The following is a 20,457-nucleotide window of genomic DNA, read 5'->3' as shown; positions in this document are numbered from 1 at the left end:
GCCTCAATGTCCTTTGCGCCAGTGCAAGGGTCCGACTGACCCCTCCCACTGGAAGACTTCCCTTGGAAGGAGTGACCTCTGCTATATACTTTAGAGAAAAGAATGCTTACCTTCTTGGTTTTTCTCCTTGCATGTTCTTTGATACTTTCCGGTGGTGTCCTGGAGAACAACTCCCTCCACTGTGCAAGATGGTGCGAGGGACAGGGACGTGAGGGCATCGCACATGGAGCAGCCTTCCTATCCGTGGTCTTCACCAAGACACTGGAGGCAGAGCGTGTGCGGATATGACGTGGGAAAGTAACTGTCGCAACTAGGGCACCTGCTGAAGCCGGTAGCGGCGACATGTGCCTGGAACAGGTTAGGGCACTTTCTGAAAATATAAAAAAACAAATGATTAGGGAAACAGTGTGTGGAATTACGAGGCAAGGAGCTCACCCAGGAGCGCTAGTGAAATCAGCCCACTCCCGTCGACGCGGGCCCCACCGCTGCGCGCCTTCAAATTTAAAGGTAACGTGTTTTTTCTGGTGAAAAAGGTTTTGTTCCCATCCCTCGCGAGGGACAACCATACAGGATATGAAATGATATTTTATTTTTATCGCGCTCGTACCAGTGGCGGCTGGTGCGTTTGAAAGCTGGTGGGGCGTAAATTTCCCAGGGTGAATTTAGTAGCTAGCGCGTGCAGCGCGCGAGCCCACCCCCCAAGGGGGTGGGGTGGGGGTTATCCCCCCCGCAAAATTTTGGGAAAAATGGCCTACAAAATGTGCAATTTACTGTCCAAAAAACCCACCGAAATATGAAAAAAGCATTCGGTTTTACACATTAATGGTGGTACACTATTCTTACGTGTGCAAGTGTGATGGTGTATTTTACAGCAGCTTGTATTGAGAATAGCTGGTACTATGGTGTATGCATAAAGAAATTCATTATATAGTCATTAATGATGGAAACGTATGTTTGTCATGCAGCCGTTACTGGTTGCCCCTGCTGTTTCGGGTGCGACTCGCGCGAGTCATGGGTTTCTGAGGCTCGGAGCATTGGAAAGCAATTTGTCCAATCTTTCAAGTGTTAAGCTGTTTTTGGCTTGATCCTCTAGGCTGAAGAGCATCCTCAGGCTTCTATGCACTTGTGTATAGGCGCGTTACAAATGCCATATCATATAATTTGCAGCAGCTGCCCTCAGCCAAGGTCTAGTCCAAGGAAAATAATGCAAACACTGCCCCTGCTGCTGGTTGGCAAGCTGATGAAAAAGCCTGGGGCACAAGGGGCCGAATCAGTGTTATGCAATCAATTATTACACAGATATCCGTAGGAATGATTAAAATGGCGATAGTTGGTTGGCAAACAAAATGAACCCTTAATAATACCCCGGCGACCACTCACGCATTTCCAGGCAGCACAAAATGCTGCAGTTACTTATTTTTCATCTTCTCAAATCAGCCTTGATCTCCCTGCTGTGGAAATCATTGCACTGCCTGCCCGTCAGGCAAAGAATCAAATGTATGGCTAATGGCTCTTTGTAGGAGCGGGACCTCCATTCTGCTCACTAATATATATTGGCTGGGCCAACATCACGTTTTTGTGCGCCGAGGAGACAGGAATCTTTCAGTCTTGGCCCCTGGGCCCCATCAGTCTGCGTTGCCTTGATACATTTTCTTAATACCACCATGCATATTTTAATAAAGCTTTAATGCAATCCACGTAAAACCTGCGTCCAGATGCAGTTTGTTCTGCCCGGTCTATGCGCATTACAAATAAATAAATACAATGTCAAACACTGGCACACGGCTGCGAAATAAGGTACAGTAAAGTGTACAAAGAGGGCAGCGTTTCCCTCCTGTTCCTTTGAGAAGTCTCTCGACCACGGATTTAACAATGGGAATAATTCATTTTCATGTAAATGGTAAACTGTGGGGGCAAAGTAAGGTGGCCTTGTCCCAGCCGCGGCCTGCGACCCCTCCGAGTCCCGCATCATGCAGTGCTATGATAGCAGCCGGGCCGGCCCTTTGTTATTGTTGCCTTGCTTGCTGGTGACTTACTTGGCCGTTTTATATTTTCAGCATTTTTTATCGAAAAATGCAGAAAATATAAAACGGAACATTTTGGATGGAGTCGAGATACTATGCGGCAGCGGTCCGCACTGGGTAGCAGCACGCCTGCCTGGGCCTTGCTGTCTGCGTGGGTGGACCGGAGGTAAAGGTCCAGGCCAGGTGGCCCCGGGCCCGCTACCACCAAGGCCCGCGGGAGACTCACTCGAGTGAGACACAAGGCCCCATGTCCCAATGAGTTGATGGCAGTCAGCAACACTGAAAGACGTAGGCCCTGGCCTACATGTCTTTCAGCGTTGCTGACTGGTCCGGCTGTGGACCATGTCCCCGGGCCCTGGGAAACGCAAACAACATGCTGGGACCTACTACTTACCCGCCGGCAACTTGTGTCGTGGAGCAGGGTCCAGGCCGTCTCTGCTGGGCTGGTGGTGGTCTTCAGGGCCAGGAAGCTGAGCTCACGTCGACTCGTGACTCCTGCCGTCGTACCAATGCATAGATACAGTATGTCATTGGCTGTTTGCCAGCCAATGCAAGGTTTGTCATTGGCTGGAAAACAGCCAATGACATTACTGTGTCCATGCAGGGGAGGGGAGGGAATTTCATTGATGACTGGGATCCTAGTGTGCTGTTTATGCACATTTTAGACTGGCGGGGCCACCCCTGAAGCGCCCCGCCAGCCTTCAAATTAAAGGGGCTTACGTAGAGGGCGTGGAGCTATGAGCTCCACGCACTCTATTGAAAGAGGAAGACGTAAAATGGGACGCGCCGCGCTATGATAGCAGCCGGGCCGGCCCTTTGTTATTGTTGCCTTGCTACAGCGCCCCCGCGCTGTTGGCAAAGGAAATGCAAGCTAAAAGAGATTCAATCAGAGAAATTCTCAGATTGAATCTCTTTTAGCTTCCTTTCTTTTCTCATTTTCTGGGGGGGCGGCGCCCGGCCCCCCTATGATAGCAGCCACCACTGGCTTGTACACAAGTGTTTGGAGGAAAGGGGTAAAGGGGACTGGGCATAGGAGTATAACACATAGAGGTCATTCCCGTTCTCATCTCAGGCAGTAGGCGAGAAGATCATTCTAACAATTAAGACACAGCCCTTCATTGTTTCACACTGTAGGCCCATGCAATTCGAAAGCAATGTGCACAGAGAAGCAAAGGTAGGGCTGTCCCTGTCCATGATGGATATCTCTTGGGAGGCAGGGAAGAGGACTGGAACTGCCAATAGACTCACCCCAGAATTAGAGCACCTGTGCCCACAAACCCATAGTCATTCCATTTGAACTACCAGTATCAGAACACATAAATCCCTCATCCACTGAGCTCATGTCTAATTACCATTTGCACATCACGTGGTTGATATGTGGGGAGAGGAGCCTTTTCAACTCATGAACAAATTCTGTTGTGAGGGCCCAAAGACAGCAAGGCAGAGGACCATGTGGCAGAAGATCGACACAGAACTTTAATCAAGCACTTTGTGCCCGCTAGGAAGCAGACTATATGTATATATGGAACCACCAATAAGAGATTAGATAACTGTATATTGTTTGCACAACGAGTGATGCTGCTGCCCTTTAAAATGTCTTGTTTGCTTTGAACTAACCAGTGCGCTCTGTGGCAGTAGGATGTAAATGCCCCTGCTGGCATGTATTTTCAGCTGTGAGAATTATAACGCTATCCTTCTAAAAGGTTTAGCAAGCTTTTTTTCCCTAGAGGGTTGCATTTTTTCTCGTCTGGTTTTCTGGAGGTCGGCCCTACATGATCTATCCAGGTTATGAAAAAGAATTTACCCGAACTGTCAAGAACCTTTAGAGACTAATCCATTGACCCTGAATTTACATCTTACTAACCAATACAGTTAATGTTTTACTCACTTGAAACTGTATTAACGTCCCCCCCGCCCCTGTTGCCTGATCTAATGAAAGATTATATTATTTCAACAATATAATGTATTGACAAAACCTGTTACCCAAGTGAGGTAGATGTACTTGGGCTCTTGAAATAGTGCCTCAGGAAAGTCCTCCAAACACTTATGAGCATGAGTTATTGAATTGGTTTGAGCTTGGTGGTGTCAACTCATCCCCTGTGATTACCTCTGTCTCATCCGATTCATCGGATGAGCATTCCTAGTAGCTCTTTCTGAGGGTATGATTGATGGTGTTTCTGTGAGCAGATTGAAAAAACGTGCCAATCCAACATGGCAGCCAAGTGGTCTCACGCTTCTCTGTAGTACCAGTAATGGACTTCTCCTGCTACACCGTCTAGCGCATTGTGTCAGTCGCACTCTGTGCTTACAAGTGCTTTCTGCGCGCTCGTTTTTAATCGCACCCCTAGACCCGCTGGCAACTGGTGTGCACGGCACAAGGCTTTCCGGAGAACAGATGCATGGATTACACCCTGTCAGAGCAAAGTAAACACCATTGATACATTGCTCTCACTCAAACCTTTGAACTGATGATGTGCCATGTGTTGTTTCCCCGACACCATTATGGGGGACATTTCCCTGCAGTCTCTGTAATACCACCCATTGTGGGTATAGTGGGAGAGCATACATGGATAAATGGCTGTTGACTCTTGTTGGATGGCAGAGGGGTGCGGGGGGGGGGGGGGAATATGTGGACTCTGGGAGATTTTGTTTATGGTCTCCAAGGGTCACACAGCACATACCAGGTGGCTTCATCTGTCCCTAGTTGGTCAGAATGTGCCTCTCGACTAAAAATGACTGCATCTCACACAGACCCTATATGAACTTAAAAGAACAACACGATCCAAGAAAGTATCTACCCAATTCCTTGGAAGTAGGATATTTACATTCGAAAAATTACTAAGTGTTAGACATACAATAGTGTCCTGAAAGGTACTTACTTTACTTCACTCCTAAAACATGACCCTCTTCACCTCAACATTGTGCCTTTTTCCTAGATCTTGAGGAACCACCATCCACTCCCATGTGTTCACTAACCATTTACTTTCATTCATTTTCAACCATTACTTTTCAACCGTTCATTTTCATTTACACCAGAGCTGCAGGTGATCTATATTTAAAAAAGACCCTCCTGGGCCTCGGTTTATCCCTTTTGTGTATTTTTGAAACCCCTGCCCGGCCCGTACCCTGCGCTACGGCCTGCCCGGCCCGTACACTGCGCTTGGGCCCAGCAATGCTGTTCCCTTCCCCTCTGCTCCTCGCGCCTCCCAGCCCGCCTCAGACTCCAGATTGATCGCACAGGTCCTTTTACCAGCCTCCCCAGGGCAGCTCCAACTGAAGCAGCTCCAGGTTGTGTCTGCAGGTGTCAGCAGGGGAAGCCAGTGGCCAGCCGTTAACCAGCAGCTACTAGTAAGATAGGAGTGGCACGGGTGGGGAGTAGAGCAATTACTCTACCACAGAAGCCCGGCCACATAGCAAAATGCACCCACACCGGGACAATATTGTGATCACTATCCTCTGCCTCCCTCTTTCCCACTATACAGGATTCTCAAATCTAGAACATTCTATCTTATACTCAAAGCTAGTGGTCTTCTATCTTGTATTCAAACTGCATTGTGAAACTTGGGCCTCAACCGTGCAACACAGTCAACTAGGTGCCATGTCACTCACAGGCCACTACAGAGCAGCCCGCTGTAGCACCACTAGACCCAATGAGACCCACTGCAATAATTCCCTACCCGTGCCATCACTAAGCCCACCGCCCCCACATCGCTCCTATGTGCATCCATCCCCACCCGCCTTTCCCCCGCCCTCAAAACACCTACCCCGCTCAAACAGTCACACTCTCCTCCACACGTAGATCCTGCTCTGCGCAACTAAGAGCGGCAAGATGGAGACGGATTAGAGAACATCGTCCCACGGAAACCCCCAGAGAATGCAGCAAGACACCCACTATGCCCTTCACACTCCAACCGCGCCAGCATCCAACCCTGACACCTTCCGATTACACTTTCGCCAATCAACCACACATCGCCCCCAACTAACACTTCCCCAGCCTTCAAGCAGCAAGAGAAGCTCTAGTCAATACCCCTACCACCAGAGAACCACACCCCCTCTCCCACACACCCATGACTGCACATAATGCAAGGAAAGGGTGAGACCATAAGCACCTAATGATTCCCTAGCATCACCCATCCTCCAACACAGTTTGCAACCATTGCCACCGCAGTAGAGGAGCAAAACCTCACTGTCCTCACCCAACCCAGTCCTAGCTCTCTTCCCCTCCACCCCCTCTCCAATTGATCCCTCATCCCCACACGCCACCTCCCACCTTGTTACCACAACCCCACCGCCAGTCCCCACATCAGATCACACTATCCCCCGTAACCTTACCCACCCTCTACCCACAAAGGTACCCACCAAATATCTTGCACCCTCATCAACGCCAGATCGGTTTCCAAAAATAAACTCCACATCTATGACAACATCACAGAAGAAAACCAAGACATCCTATTCATTACTGAGACTTGGTTCTATGAGTATGAACACCTTGCGCACAAGACCTTCCCACCTGGTTACATTCTCACAGTCTGGGAAAAGGATCACGAAGGGGGTGGGGGCTTGCAATACTACACAAAGACCAATTCAAGCTAATATCCAAGGACACCTTCACCAGCACCACAGACTTACGAATCCATCCTGGTAAAACTCCAACTCGCACCCTCCACCTCACACAGCTTCCTACTCCTCTACAGATCCCCCCCTCCCCCGGCTATAACAAAAACTTTGCAGACACATTTGGAGAAGCACTGGCCACCAACCCCATCCTACACCCAACCCTCACCATCCTAGGAGACCAACATATGGTTCGACTCCACATCCTCAATGCAATATTCAGCACCACAAACATATCTACCAAGCCCCTGCGCCCACCATCATGGACCGAAACTCGCCACTTTGTTTCACCATAACACTGAACAATGTGGTTGTTAGGGAGAATTCTTCAGAATGGCTAATTTCCTTTACCTACTTTGTCCCTCAGCAGCTTTGCAGGATTTCTAGGATTTCTTTTTTCACCTGGTAAGAGTGTGAGCCTATTTTACCCACTCTTGCATGTGTTTTGCTGTGTGTGTTGCCATTGACTGTCTTTTAAAATCCACAGACCCAGTACAAGCCATCTTACATGGAGTACTGGAAAGGGTTAAAATGTATCCCTTTGTGTCCGTTTCTCTTGGAGTATTGTTTTGCTCCCTTTTCATCAAGACTTGGCTGGTGGCAGTGGTAACTAACCTATTTTTCCTACCGCGGTTATCTTAAATAACCTTGGTATTGTTTTAGGCTATCTTGGCAGCCTCGAACTTAAACCCGCTAGACCATATACGTTTTTTATACGGTTCCGGCTGGGTTTATTCGCCATTTCTTTTTGAAAATGTCTTTCTCATGTTTTTATCTGTGCGCCAAACCAGGTTTGGTTCCTTTGTTCACCGTCTCTTTGCGGGCTTCTACACAGAAGCCCTCCTTAGGCACCTCAAAATCTGGGTAGGCAGGATGTGAGGGAGGGGTTTTAGGACCCCTGCCATGGGTTCCCCGGGTAACTCAAGTCGCACTCCTGTTTGATTGGCTAGGTGACTGTCTGGCCAGGACAGCCACCCTGCTGTGTGATTGACAGCCAGGCTGTGTGTATGGGGGAAAACTGCATAAAAAGCAGGTCTCGGGGTCTCGAAAAGGAGAGTCGCCACTGGAACGTAAGAACCGATGAGGAGCTGACGGAAGAGGACCCCTACCATGACTGAACCACCGAGTGAAGTCCTGCTGCAGGTCTGAATCTTCGAACTCCAATGACAGAGAAGATCCTCCAGGAATCTCTTCCCCTGAGCTGGTGGGACAAACCAGTTCGCCCAAACTACAAGCCAGAACTCCCACCTCTGGTCGAATTCACTGTACAGAACTACAGTGGGCCGGATAGCCAGAAAGGTCAGACCCTGTTTGGGTTTTAAGGAGAGCACCTTTTATTCGTTGCTTTGCTCTGCTGCTGGTTTCTTTCCTGGGCAGTGCAGGACCCTCCAGTCTTCCTACTTCATGTCAGTCCGACTGTCGCTTCAGGAACTGTGAGCCTGCAGGAACTGCCAGGAACGCGTCTGCCTCAGCTACAGTTTCTTCTCCATTTAAAGGTACTGTGCAAATCCGGTTATTCGTTTCGTTCAGCCACGGAGAGAGAAAGTGAAATCTTTCTCCAATCCGAGGGCTTGTCCTTCTCTACTCTTTGAACTAACTTTTCGGCCGACCAACTTCGTCCAGAACTCTTGGCAAAGACTTAACCGCAAACTACCCTGAACTGTGTGATCTTGAGCAAAAGACTTTGGTCCTATTGACTTTGGCCGTTTGATTTGATTCCATCACTGTAGTTCCTCTTTCTAGATTTCCCTGCTTACTTACCTGTTGGTACTGCTCAATATCTGCCCAACTTTGTCTTTCCCTCCCTTTTTAATTACTAGAGTGCCATTTCGCTCCCACTTCATTTTGTGAGCTTAACTTGCCTGGAAATTATTGGGAGTGGTGTGGTGTATTAGGAGTGTGATTTTTGAACTGCTTTACTTTAGTGAAATGTTATACAACTGATGTGTAAATAAATGTATATTCTTTTACTCAGAAACCTTGAGTCACTGTTTCTGTCCTTTGTGTAACTATTGATACTGCTCACTTGCTCTTGAGATAAGTCTGGCTGCTCAGCCATCACTACCACTTTTACTGTGTAGAACAGGCTTGTACTAAAGGTGAATTTGTACTGTCACTTGTAGTATTAATTGTGTGTGGTGTTCCCAAAGGGTACTAAATATAATTCTGCCTAACAGTGGTCAGCGGCCAAGGCCCCCACACGACCACCAACAACCACCTGCCGGTCCACATGAGAGAACACAAACAATGAGATAAATAGCCCAGGGTTTCACACGTCCATCACTAAGGAATCATTGCTATTGCTAACCTGCATCGCTCACTCAGGGAATTATCAATAATAGCAATCTCCCAGTAGAAAGGCACTCCCAAATCTAGGTATAAGAAACCATTGATGACTGTTATATTACGGAACCCTACTATACTATATGCTGAACCTACAGCCTTGTGAAGCTTAGGCCTCTCTCACACCATACAGGAATCTCAAACATGGGTGTATCCTCCATCTTTGTTTACTACATGATGTAACCCACTGCATTGTGATACCTAGGCATCTCTCTCCCACTGTGCAGGATTCTCAAATCCAGATGTAGCCTCCATCTTTCTTTAATATATGCTGAAACCTGCTACATTGTGAAACCTAGGCCCATTGGTATAGGACCATCAATTGTAGACCTGGACAAATCGCCCCAATCGAACATTTCTGCAGTTTACGGTATGTATATCTCACACCATTAGTGTGTACACAAGCCGCAAGCACGCCCAAGCATCCATGCACGATTGAATATAGCTATGCACATCCGGTCTAGCATTACACATAGCCGCCCAGGAAAACACCCAACGTACCTCAACACTACTGCCACTAGCATACAGCGATTACCACTAGAAAGGAACCCAGTATTGCAGGCCTCACAGACTCTCTCAACAATAGCAATCTATCTCAAACCCCCAACAGCACCCACTCACCTGTCTGATGTCTCTTGGGGCTACTTAGGCTAGTCTTGCCAGCCACTCAAGTCTTAGAATGGCAACATGCTGTTGGGAAGAATTCTCAGAAGTGAGGTAATTCCTTCCACCTTAGAGACCCCCAGCAACTTTGCTAGATTTTCCAGACTTGATTTTGTTTAACCTGGAGAGAGTGAGGCCCTTTTTCCCACTCTCTCATGGATTTTAGTGTGATTTCGGAGCTTTGTGTTTCTTTTGGTTATGGAGCCTGACTAACTCCATAGGCATCATCTTTTACATGCGGTCACACAGCACCTTCAGTGCAGTGGCACAGGGAAGTCTTTCAGATTTACCCAATGTTTAAATACCTTCTCTGGGATAAACTACTGTTTCCCAGAGCAGTAAAGGGAAATTGACTTTACTTACATTTGTAACTTTCTAGACCTGGCACACACGACTTTACAATAGGGTTTTGGAGGGGTTACCTAGTATCCCCTTTGTCTAGCTTCTCGTTTAACATTTTTTATGTTCCCCTTTCCTCACCGAATGGCTGGTGGCAGTGGTTTTGTTTCAACTGCCATGGTGTGCATTTACAGTTGGCTGCTTTCGTAAAAATGGCCCGGTCTTCTTTTTTCGCTGTTTCTTTGTGGAAAGGTTCTTCTTGAGATTTACTCTGCGTGCCAAACCAGATTTGGTCCCATTGTTCACTTTGCCTTTGGCGGGATTCACGAGTGAAGCTCGCTTCTGGCTACAAGGTGTCTGGGGTAGGCAGGAAGAGAGGGAGGTGCCCGAAATTCCCTGTGCTTAGTCTCCTAGGAGACCCAAATGCACTCTGTAGTGATTAGCCAGCTGTCTGGCAAGGACAGCCACCCTGCTGGGTGATTGACAGATAGGCTGGAATGAATGGGATAGAAATTAATAAAAGACAAGGCTTTTGGCTGGGAAGACAGTCGACCACTGGACGAAGGAACTGAAGAACTTGAAGAGGACACCTGCTGCAACTCCTGGACCATTGGTTTGCCCCGTGAAGCCCTGCTGCTGGGCTGAAACTCTGACAGAGAAGCCACTGCAAGGACGACTTCTCCCCTTGAGTCGGTAGGACCAATCAACTCCAAAGTAAGACACCTGGACATCCTTCTCTGAGCTGGTTGAACTGCCACAGAGTTGCTGCTGGAAACTGAATAGCCAGGGAGAGAAACACCAGATTTTGCGTGTTGCTTTTCAGCTGGCGTAGAGCTCCAGGAAGATCCTCCGACTCCCAGGAAGAAGAACTGACCAAGCCTGAGCGCCCTCAACAGAGTGTGGGACCCTAAAAGCAAGTAAAGTCCATCTCGACAGCCAGGAACCGCGGTGTTTCCATTTGCCGTAGATGCGAGGAGCTGAAACACTGAACAGCCACTGATTTGAAGATTGCCCGTTGCAAGCTGTGACCATCCCATTGCAGGAGTCCCCAGAAGTCCTCCCTCTTGACCCCACGACTGAGGGCCAGGAACAGTGAGATCTCTTCCTGTGCAGCTACGCAGACGTCATCTGCTGCACTTTTCTTCAATTCAAAGTTACTGTAGAAAGTCTGAGAGAACTTACCTCTTGCTGTAGAGTTGCTTGCATCTTCTACCACTCACAAGTTTAATGGCTTGTGGCCATACATTTGATTGTTCTTTTCTTCAAAGACTTCTAAAACATTGTGCAAAGACTTTTCTACTTACCTACCAGAAGTGTTTCATCCTATAGAAGACTTTTGCCCATTGACTTTGGCCCTGCTTGTTATAATGAATTACTCTGCTGTGGGGATCCAAAAGTATTTGCCTGCTTAAGAATATTTGTGGTCTCTTGTTCTAATAACCTTTCATTTTACCAACTCCAAACAGCATTCTGAATGCAAACAGTAAGATATTAATGTCCCCAGCACCCTAGCTATTGAAGTCACCTGAGGGTGTAGGTTGTGTCTGTGGGTGTTAGGGCACGCACCTGGAGGGCGGCGGGACGCTGCCAACCCTGGTAGGAATCTCCCGACGTCCGAACTTGCTTCCCTGTTTTGTTCCAGGCGCACGCATGCGGTACACGGAGACCAATGGCTTGAGTGTCAAGCCTTGTTTTGCACCCGGTAGGGCTGCGGCGCATGCGTGGGCCAGCCCGGTTCTTTCTCTCTCTCCCCCCCTCCCCCCTCCCTCCCTCCCCCCCCTCCCCCTCCCCCCTCCCCCCCCCCCCTGGGGTTCCCTTGCTATTAGCTAGAACTGGGTACCTGCCTTGCCTGTTGCCTTACCTTTTGCCTTGCTTCACTGGACTCCACCCTTGGCCTCACCATCTGATTCTCCTCTCCTGCTCTTCCCGGATTCCTACGCCTGGACATCTTTTCATCAGTGATCATCAGCTCCTATGGATTTCAGTTTTCGACCTTGCACTTGGCTCAATATTGAACTGTGTGCCTATGAATACTGAGGTCCTTGGACGTACCTTGAAGAGCACACCTTCCAAACAGTGCCTGCACTGTCTTGGCGTCAGATAAATCCGCAGGCAAGAGTTTTCGTGGCGTCAGGAGGTGGTTCCCCTCCACCCCTGTCTATCAGGGCTGGGCTGGGGCTGCTTCCTTGCGTCACATTTTTCATCAACGGCTCCTGACCTACCAGGCTGGCCTCTCCAGCACGGACGTCTTCCAGAAACCCAGGTACAACACGATCACGTGATGCAAAGCTTAACAGTGGGCCATCCCAAATGGTTCTTTACTGATTTAGAAACAGAGTGTACAGTATTGAAGTGTATTTGTGTGTTACTATTATATTGCTCCCTTCTGAAGAAGGCTTATTCTAACCGACTGATAAATTAATAATTGTTTATTCAAGGAACCTTGAGCGTAAGAGTTTATTTGAATACTTATCACTGTGATTCTCTGTGTAACTCCCCTACAGCTCACATTGACCAGTCTTGCGATAAGCCTGGCTGCTCAACATGCTACCTAAACTGTGTAGTATAAGCTTATACCAAAGGTTGGGTTTCCTATACCTGTAGTCAGAGTTGTTTGTAGTGTTCCCAGAGGGTACTGCATACAAACTTTGCCTAACACATGCATCTCTTAAGCTGAACGTCCTAGAATGTCCGACCACATCGACTACGTTCACCAAGGGCGTTCCAACCGAGAAAGAAAGCATGTTGATGCCACACAAGTGGAGAAAGAGCGCTATGTAAATAACCAAATACAATACAATACGTTAAAAGAAGCAGAAATCTCCTTCATCCAAAAAACAAACATTTGCTTCACCATCTGTAGTGCTAAACTCCTTCACTCGCTGTTGCATGCCCGAAAAAATATGTTCTTACATTGGTGATGAAGGTCCCATAACACTGTACAATGTAAGGACAGTCATGGCTTTTCAGGACCACATCCAAATCCATCAGGATCCGTTTGTTCTCCTCCTTGTTTCCTGAGCGACGCATTTGCTGCATAGTCAAAGAAAGCAGAAATCAAGGTTATGAAAAAGGCAAAGAGACAAGAGTAGAGCACACAAATACACTAAATAACGAAGCAGCATTAACAAAATATATATTGCATTGATTACTAAACAGATTAAGATACCGAACCTCACAAACAGGTGTTCACATTGATTACAGTTGGGTTCCATAGTTCAACCTTTCCCAAAGGCAAAAGATCATCACTACTGTATGGAAGATTATTCCACAGACCTTTGGCGAAGGCTGTGAAAAGACCAATCCAAAGCATTGTGAGGGGTCAGTAATGAAAGCCCAACACAAAGTGTTCATGTTTTTAGTTAAAAAGGCTTATTAACTTAAATGGGTTGGAAAATGCCTCTCTGACCGGGCTACTAAGAGGAGCTTCCCTACCTAAAATCAAAACTAAGGAACTCTGGGTCACGATGTCAGAAATCAAAAGCCGTCCTTCGGTCCAACCATTCTATCCTGACTCGCACTACAAACAAAATAAAGTGAGAAGGGAAATGTCTTTAACCTGGTATTGCAAAAAAGTGTTAAAAAACAAATAGAATAGCTCCAACATAAATGTTCTCCAAGATTACATTCTATCACAGCACTTCAACATTCTCACAGCATCATCATACACCCTGCATTCAGTCCAAGCACATCGCAAGACCACAAGAGGAAACACAGGAGATACACAAACACGGCATATTTTAGAAGGAGAGAGAGATGCAACTCCAAAAGAGCGGGCAGAGTCCCCCTACATACATTTTCCCTATACATGGAGAGCGTCCCCTCCCCTTCCTACACTTGCTTGCTTCTACAGCATTCTAAAACATTTAGGACACATCCCCAATTTAATACGGATCCACTGTACTCAAACGCATTTCTATCACGGAAGACGCAACCCTCTGACCTAGTGGGACAGCTGTCCCACCCACACACTCGTGCTGAAGGTGCGACCATCCAATCCTTGTGTGAGACCATACTCAAACGCATATTCAGAAGACCCACCAAACTAGTGGAACACCACACCCACACTCTCAGAAGGAGCTACCCGCCAACCCTGTGGGACACCATATTCACATTCACTTATTCATCCAACTTCGCACTGGGCATTATCAATGCACAAACTTCAACATGCCCCCACATAACAATTAACATTGCTCTTCTAAAACTCTAAAACTGAATTGCTAGGTGTCCATGCTGAGTATCAGCTCTAGCCCTGAAACTCCTCAAAAGGTTAACTAACCCACATCTCAGCTTCTCAACACTTAGGCACATTCCTTGTCCCTTTTAAAGCAATGACCTTATTTCCTAAAAGTCGATAGGTGATTTTCACCACTAATCTGAAAACCCTAGAAAAATGGCAGACACTAGTGCACCTAAACAGTGTTACCATTTACAATTCACTCACATTGCATCGTCCACTTCAAAACTCGCGCAATCAACTCTTCAAACATTTTCTCATGTTATATTATTAAAGCGTACATTTAGCTTCACAAGTTACGATAAATATTTTTTACCAGTCACTGTATGGAACAAGACAACAATACTGGTATGCGGGGCTCTCCTTCATGCCCATTTCTTCATTTAGTCTGACCCGACAGTTGAGTCCACTACGGCAAGACTCTTCACAAGACGTAATAAATCAAGAAACAACTGATCATAACCTACTTGGACTGCAGCTTCCAGTCATCACCTTACATTGGCACGGACCGCGCCTCACACATATCCGTAACAAAACCTGGACAGATCCCTCCGGTACCTGGAAAGCAGCTAGATAATGTCCCCTTCTGGACTTGCTTAGGAGTTTCAAGCCTCTTTTCAGTTGAGGCAGACCTCCATACCTGTATTCAAAACCATTTTAGGTGATAAATTGTGACATTATTGAGACAAGGAAGCTAGCTACTACCATTAAGCGTGAGACATTACTTACTCCCAAACCAAAGAAGACGGCCACAGAATCAATCCGATTCGTAACCAGAAATAACATGGACAGTTATGAAATACACAAAATATTAGCCAACCACTGGGACCTGCTACTAATGGATGAACACATTAGACCCAGTCAAAGTGTACCCAAGCCTATCATACAGTAGAGCTCCCACACTCAGGAGTATACTCAGTCTATCGTTCCTATCCAAGAAAAACATCTCGGCAAAAGATTGGCTTCACAAAATGTGGAACCTGTGCAATGTGTAAATATGCTATGCAAACCAAATGTGCAAAATTCAAAGGCTGCCCACCATTCAAAATCATGGAACACCTAAACTGAAAGACAAAATATGTAATTTATGCACTTATTTGTGTGTGTCCAAATTTACATAGGGAGTACCATCCGAGAAGTACGAACTAGGATAAGAGAACATATAAACAGCATCTGCTCACAGGACCGAAGCTGCCTTTAGCCAACCACTGACAGAAAAACCACCAGATGGAAGACAAAAGCCAGCCAAGATTCATTGGACTAAAAAACAGTAAAGATGGGAGCAAGGGGAGGCGACAGTACGAAGGCTGCGACAGGAAGAAGCAAGGCTCATCTGCCGCTACAGATTTGTCAAGAATGGCCTGAACAGTGATCACGATTTCAATGTGTTCTTGTAAACAATACTCTGTACTACATGCCCTTAACTCTGCTCTCAGGGAGACCCGACCAGACAATCATCAGACCGACTAACAACAAACGCCCTCCCCCAAATCCCTAACCCAACCTGGACCTCCAGGGATGACCCCATGGCAAACCCACCAATCCTACACCAGGACCGCACAGCAGGCCAACTGCATGCGCAGAAAATTAGGTCACCCCATATCTAACACTCTGTCCATCTGGCAACTTAATCCTCTGCCAGTCCAACGACAACACACCCCTTCCTACAAACCACGCTTTGCATATGGACACACGTCTAGAGATCAAGACTTACATTCCCGTACCAGGCCATCAAGACTTATCTTGTCACAGTGATACTCATCACCTAACACGTGTCAGTAGATGTGGCACTACGTGGCATCCCCTCATACATAGCCAATAGGAAACGGATTAACAGCTGTACAATAGCCCCCATCATTGATTCACCTCGGAATATGTGTGAGCGGCCATCACATCCACTACTCCCTACGCAGAGCGGACAAGGGAAACACTAGCCCACCGCACATGCGTCACAATAGACGCCACATAGTACTCCCCTCACACATGCCCACGGCTACCATCGTGACTCGACCTTGCACATGCGTGCCTAATATAATTCAGTTCACGGGCGCAGGCACTCAGCACGACAGGACAGGATGCACGCCACGGAACGAGACGTAAGAGCGAGCATCCCAGCCCACATAATCCAGCCCATAGAGCCTAGCTCAACCAATCACAGGCCGCCACACGTACACAGCAGACAGCCACCCCCTAACTTGCGCACTGTTGCACCACACATTGACTCGGATTTATCAGAGCCCCCGGGCGGGTCTGCAATGGTTATTCTGAGGCAGACAGGCAGATCATCCCCACGATGGCACATTTCCTCCATTCCCCACTGGGCACCTCCAGCATATGAAATTGCCCACCCGGCGTGTACAAAATGCAGCACCTTAGCACACAGCTATCAGGCACCAGCCCCTCTAGGTAACCAGGAGGTAGGCACAACACCGCCCCACCCAACAGGCAGAGCCTTGTACACCGGCTAAACACAAATTCAGACACATGAACCTGAGAATCCCAGGGACAGACCGCTTAACATGCAGCCACACCGGGCCCACATACCCCCCCCACACATGTACCAAACAGTACCAACTAACCATGACAAACTTTCTCCCCCCCCCCCGAACCCCCCTCTTTTACAGGGCCCAACAAGAGCCACTGTATTTACAGGACAAGCGACCCACACCCTTCTACCGGGGCACCACATCTGAACAAATAGGTAAGAGGCCTAATACTTCAAACATGACTAAATTGGAACCTACCAAACCTCTTGCTAAACTTTTTGTTTCCCTCCTTCTCTCTCCCTTTGCCTTACCATTGGCTCGTAATGTATTCAATATATTGTGCTACGTATTAAATGTACGATCTTCTTCAAACATGCCACCATCACCCAACACCACTCACTCTACACCAATGCATATACTTCATGTCACAATAATGTCCCAACTTATCACCTCACATGGTTTTGAATACGAATCAGCCTTGATAAAGACCTTAGGGTCAAAACACGTGTCGGCTGACAACATGGGGATCCAAGAGCCCCAGATGTACTGTAATGTGTACCATAAATTCAAGAAGAACGAGCCATTCTCACAAATAAAAGCAACATAATATCGCAGAAAACTGCGTGGAACAATTATTTCTTTGAAGCACAAAAGCAAGATAGCCAGGAACAATCCCCCCCCCCTTTGTCTACTTAACAAATGAGGTGTTTGGCTAAACCTCAAACAATTACCTGTGATCTTGCGACTTATTAACCCCATCCCAAAAGTAGCATGAACAACAGAGCTCAGCAAGGTCATTTTCAATTCTAGAGCCAACCACGTTTATAGACCTCCATACTTGGGCTTGCAACACAACAGCTCCCCTTGGAACTCACACACGGAAGCGTTCCAGCTCAGCAATACTCTATACCAACAACGTGATGTCATCATTTGCTCCCTCAGCAGTCATGGGATATCAGCTCCGACCCCTCTCCTCTGCAACGGGCCGCAAGCACAGCGGAGAAGAGTCGCTGCCCTCAGCTCTGCCACCAGCGGTTTGGCCCATTATGCCAACTCTTAGATCGCAGGTAAGTTGCTGCATTACTCATCCACAGCTGAACTGTGCTCTTCTTTCACTACGGCATGACAGCAACGCTTGGGAATCAAACTATAAGCTAGGGTTGGCCACTCCTTATGAAACCAGCCCGAGTTTATCTTCATGCGAACTGTTCATACCTAAAGACAGCATCCCAGTTCATTTCACGCTCCCATCAATGCTGTTGCCTCTAGCGATCACAGTCTCTATCTTGACGGGCTTCTGCTGCACATCCTCACTTTGTCCGAGAGCCATTTTCTCTTGTTCGAGTAAGGCCACTTCTATGCAGTCCTCAACAGCACTACTGAATGTCACAATACAGAGCAAATCCCCCCAACACTTCCTTTTATGGGGCTGGGACAGCACTCTTTTCCATTCTCTTTACTACAGGTTTTCTCCACCCTGTGGTCTGCAATGGTGGTTCTGTCCTGCTTTTTGCTCTTACATGGCCTTTGCAGTCTTGCCCTCTCTGCTCCCTTTATGTGGAAGCAGTGCTTCTTTACTTTGGGGATTTCATTGATCTCTCCCTGCCCTGGACTTTTCAATTTGGGACTTCTCTTCCATTTCATGGACTGTGACTGGGCCAAAGGTCTCACTTCTTCATCTCCCCTTCTCTGCAGCCTGTCCCCCACTCTACTTCCTCTGTGCTGGGGTTTAACTTCCATTCCATTGCCCTGGTTGATGGGACTTACTTCTCATGGGGGCAGAGGGACAGTGGTTGGTTTCTCTCCTTCTCTTCTGCTCCTCCCTCAGCATAATGGTAATCTGTTCTCTCTCTTTGCACGTAGGTTCCTTTTCTCTGATTAGAAGACTATCTTAGTCAGCAGTGTATAATAGCCGTTTCCTGGACACACCAGTAAGGTTCTTCAGGTAAGCTTTATTGTAGTTACATAAGTGAACCACTGGGCCCCATCACCCAGGCTAACTTCCCCCAAATGCTCCTTCATAGAACCTTCACACAGCATTCTACCTCAGCATAACATTCTCAGAGCATCACCCTGCATTCAATCCAATCACATCACAAGTTCCTTTAACACAAGTTCCCTTGTTCAACAATGTATTTTCTTGACACTTCATGTAGGTTTGCAATTTGCCTGGTATACTCCCCTGACGGGACTTATTGTACTTTCAAATGCCTGGTATACTTCTCTTGCCAGGAATTCTCGTCTACTTTCAGATAGCTGGTATACTTATTACAGTTCCTCTTTACATCCAAAACCACATATACATTACTTGGTTCGCTAATTCTATCTGTTTGAAAGTTCATTTAAGCTTTCCACACATCTGCATTCGATGCACCCGTTATTGCGGTTTGGGTTTTCACTCTGACTTTCTGACTCGCAAAACAATCTTATGGTTTCTGTCTCTTCAACTTTAAAACGTTCAACTTGTCGTTGCTGCGGTTGCCGAAACGCTCCGAGGTCCCCACTTCGCTTAGGCTGAATTCACCAGCTCTGTGTAGTGCCTTCAGTCCCGTTCATCCTTCCACAGCGTATCTCTGCCGCTTGTTTCCCAATCTGGGCTGCTCTAATGTCTCTCCAGCTTCTCGAGCGCCTCTGCTCCAGAAATCCAGATTTCCTTCAGGTCCTGGTAAGGATGCTGCTGCTTTTCGAGCTGCTGGTAATACTTTCACGTCTCCACGGCACTTCCTGCAGCGCTGTTCTCCTTCTCTGATGGTGAGCTTCCTTGCTCTGCCACACTGGCTCGTGTCTCCGGCGTCCACAGGCCACTGCGGAAGACCCAGCAGCCTCAAGAACCGCCCCTCACAGTTTGGGCTCCATTTTTAAATGTCCTGCATGCAGGAGAAGCTTTCACCAAACTACTACGTTCATTGAGCGTGAGGCTCCTGTTGCTCTGCATTAATTCCTTCATCCTACTCGTCTCAGTAGTTGGGGGTTGTAGGAATTGGCGTCCATAGATGTCAATCAATGACTGTTGGTTGTGGTGGAGTCCATTGATATAGTATTTAAACAATCTCACTCAATGATTTTATATGAAAGTTTAGCTCTATATGAAGGGGAAATGGAACTAAAAAAGATTTTCTTGGAGCTTTTAGTCTTCAAGATCATAGATGGGAGTTTGGCCTAAAAGTTGTTGGGGAAACGGTTTCTTTAATTTCCCCAAGAAAGGGGGGGGGGTCAGACAATGTAACAGGTCATTAGGGAATTTGGCATCAGGGGCAGGTGGTGTTGCTCATGGGTAAATGAGGGATACAGCAGACTAATAGCTTCCCTTGACCTCCTTCCCGGCCCTACGTTCTTTTGTGTTTGGTACGCACCATAAGGCCCATGGGCATGCAACGCCTTATAAAAATTAAAATGAATACAGCACCTCACCTAATGAAGCCATGACATCTCCCTTGTAGTTTTCTGATCCCATTTGATCCTCCCTCATATAGGCACTGTCCGCTGCCACATTACAGGTCACTGCTTGGGGAATCCATGATGAATCCATTGGATTCATCAGAGCAGAGAAATTGGATGTCCATCAAGTTAGGATAAAATGCTTGGAACAGATTACATAACAGAACAGTAAGTCTTCAATTAAGGAGAGAATGAGTCGGTACCAAAGTACAATGAATCCCAGTCACATGCACAATATAATATACCACATGTAAAATAATGTAAAAGTATACACATCATTATTTAGTACTGCATAAGAGTTACAACTCAGTAC

General features: G+C 47.1%; 1 protein-coding gene across 2 annotated transcripts in view; it reads right to left on the bottom strand.

Annotated features, from left to right (window-relative positions):
- Nucleotides 1-20,457, bottom strand: part of MAP2K7 (mitogen-activated protein kinase kinase 7) — an 849,076-nt gene that overhangs the window by 409,659 nt on the left and 418,960 nt on the right. For both annotated transcript variants that reach the window (XM_069603992.1, XM_069603993.1), the window contains one exon: nt 12,897-13,016. In XM_069603992.1, coding sequence (XP_069460093.1) covers nt 12,897-13,016 — 120 coding nt within the window. The remainder of the gene's footprint in view (nt 1-12,896; nt 13,017-20,457) is intronic.

This window comes from Ambystoma mexicanum, chromosome 3q, assembly GCF_040938575.1.
Source record: "Ambystoma mexicanum isolate Mex_15411 chromosome 3q, UKY_AmexF1_1, whole genome shotgun sequence".
NCBI lineage: Eukaryota > Metazoa > Chordata > Amphibia > Caudata > Ambystomatidae > Ambystoma > Ambystoma mexicanum.
This window is presented reverse-complemented; position numbering and strand designations above follow the sequence as displayed.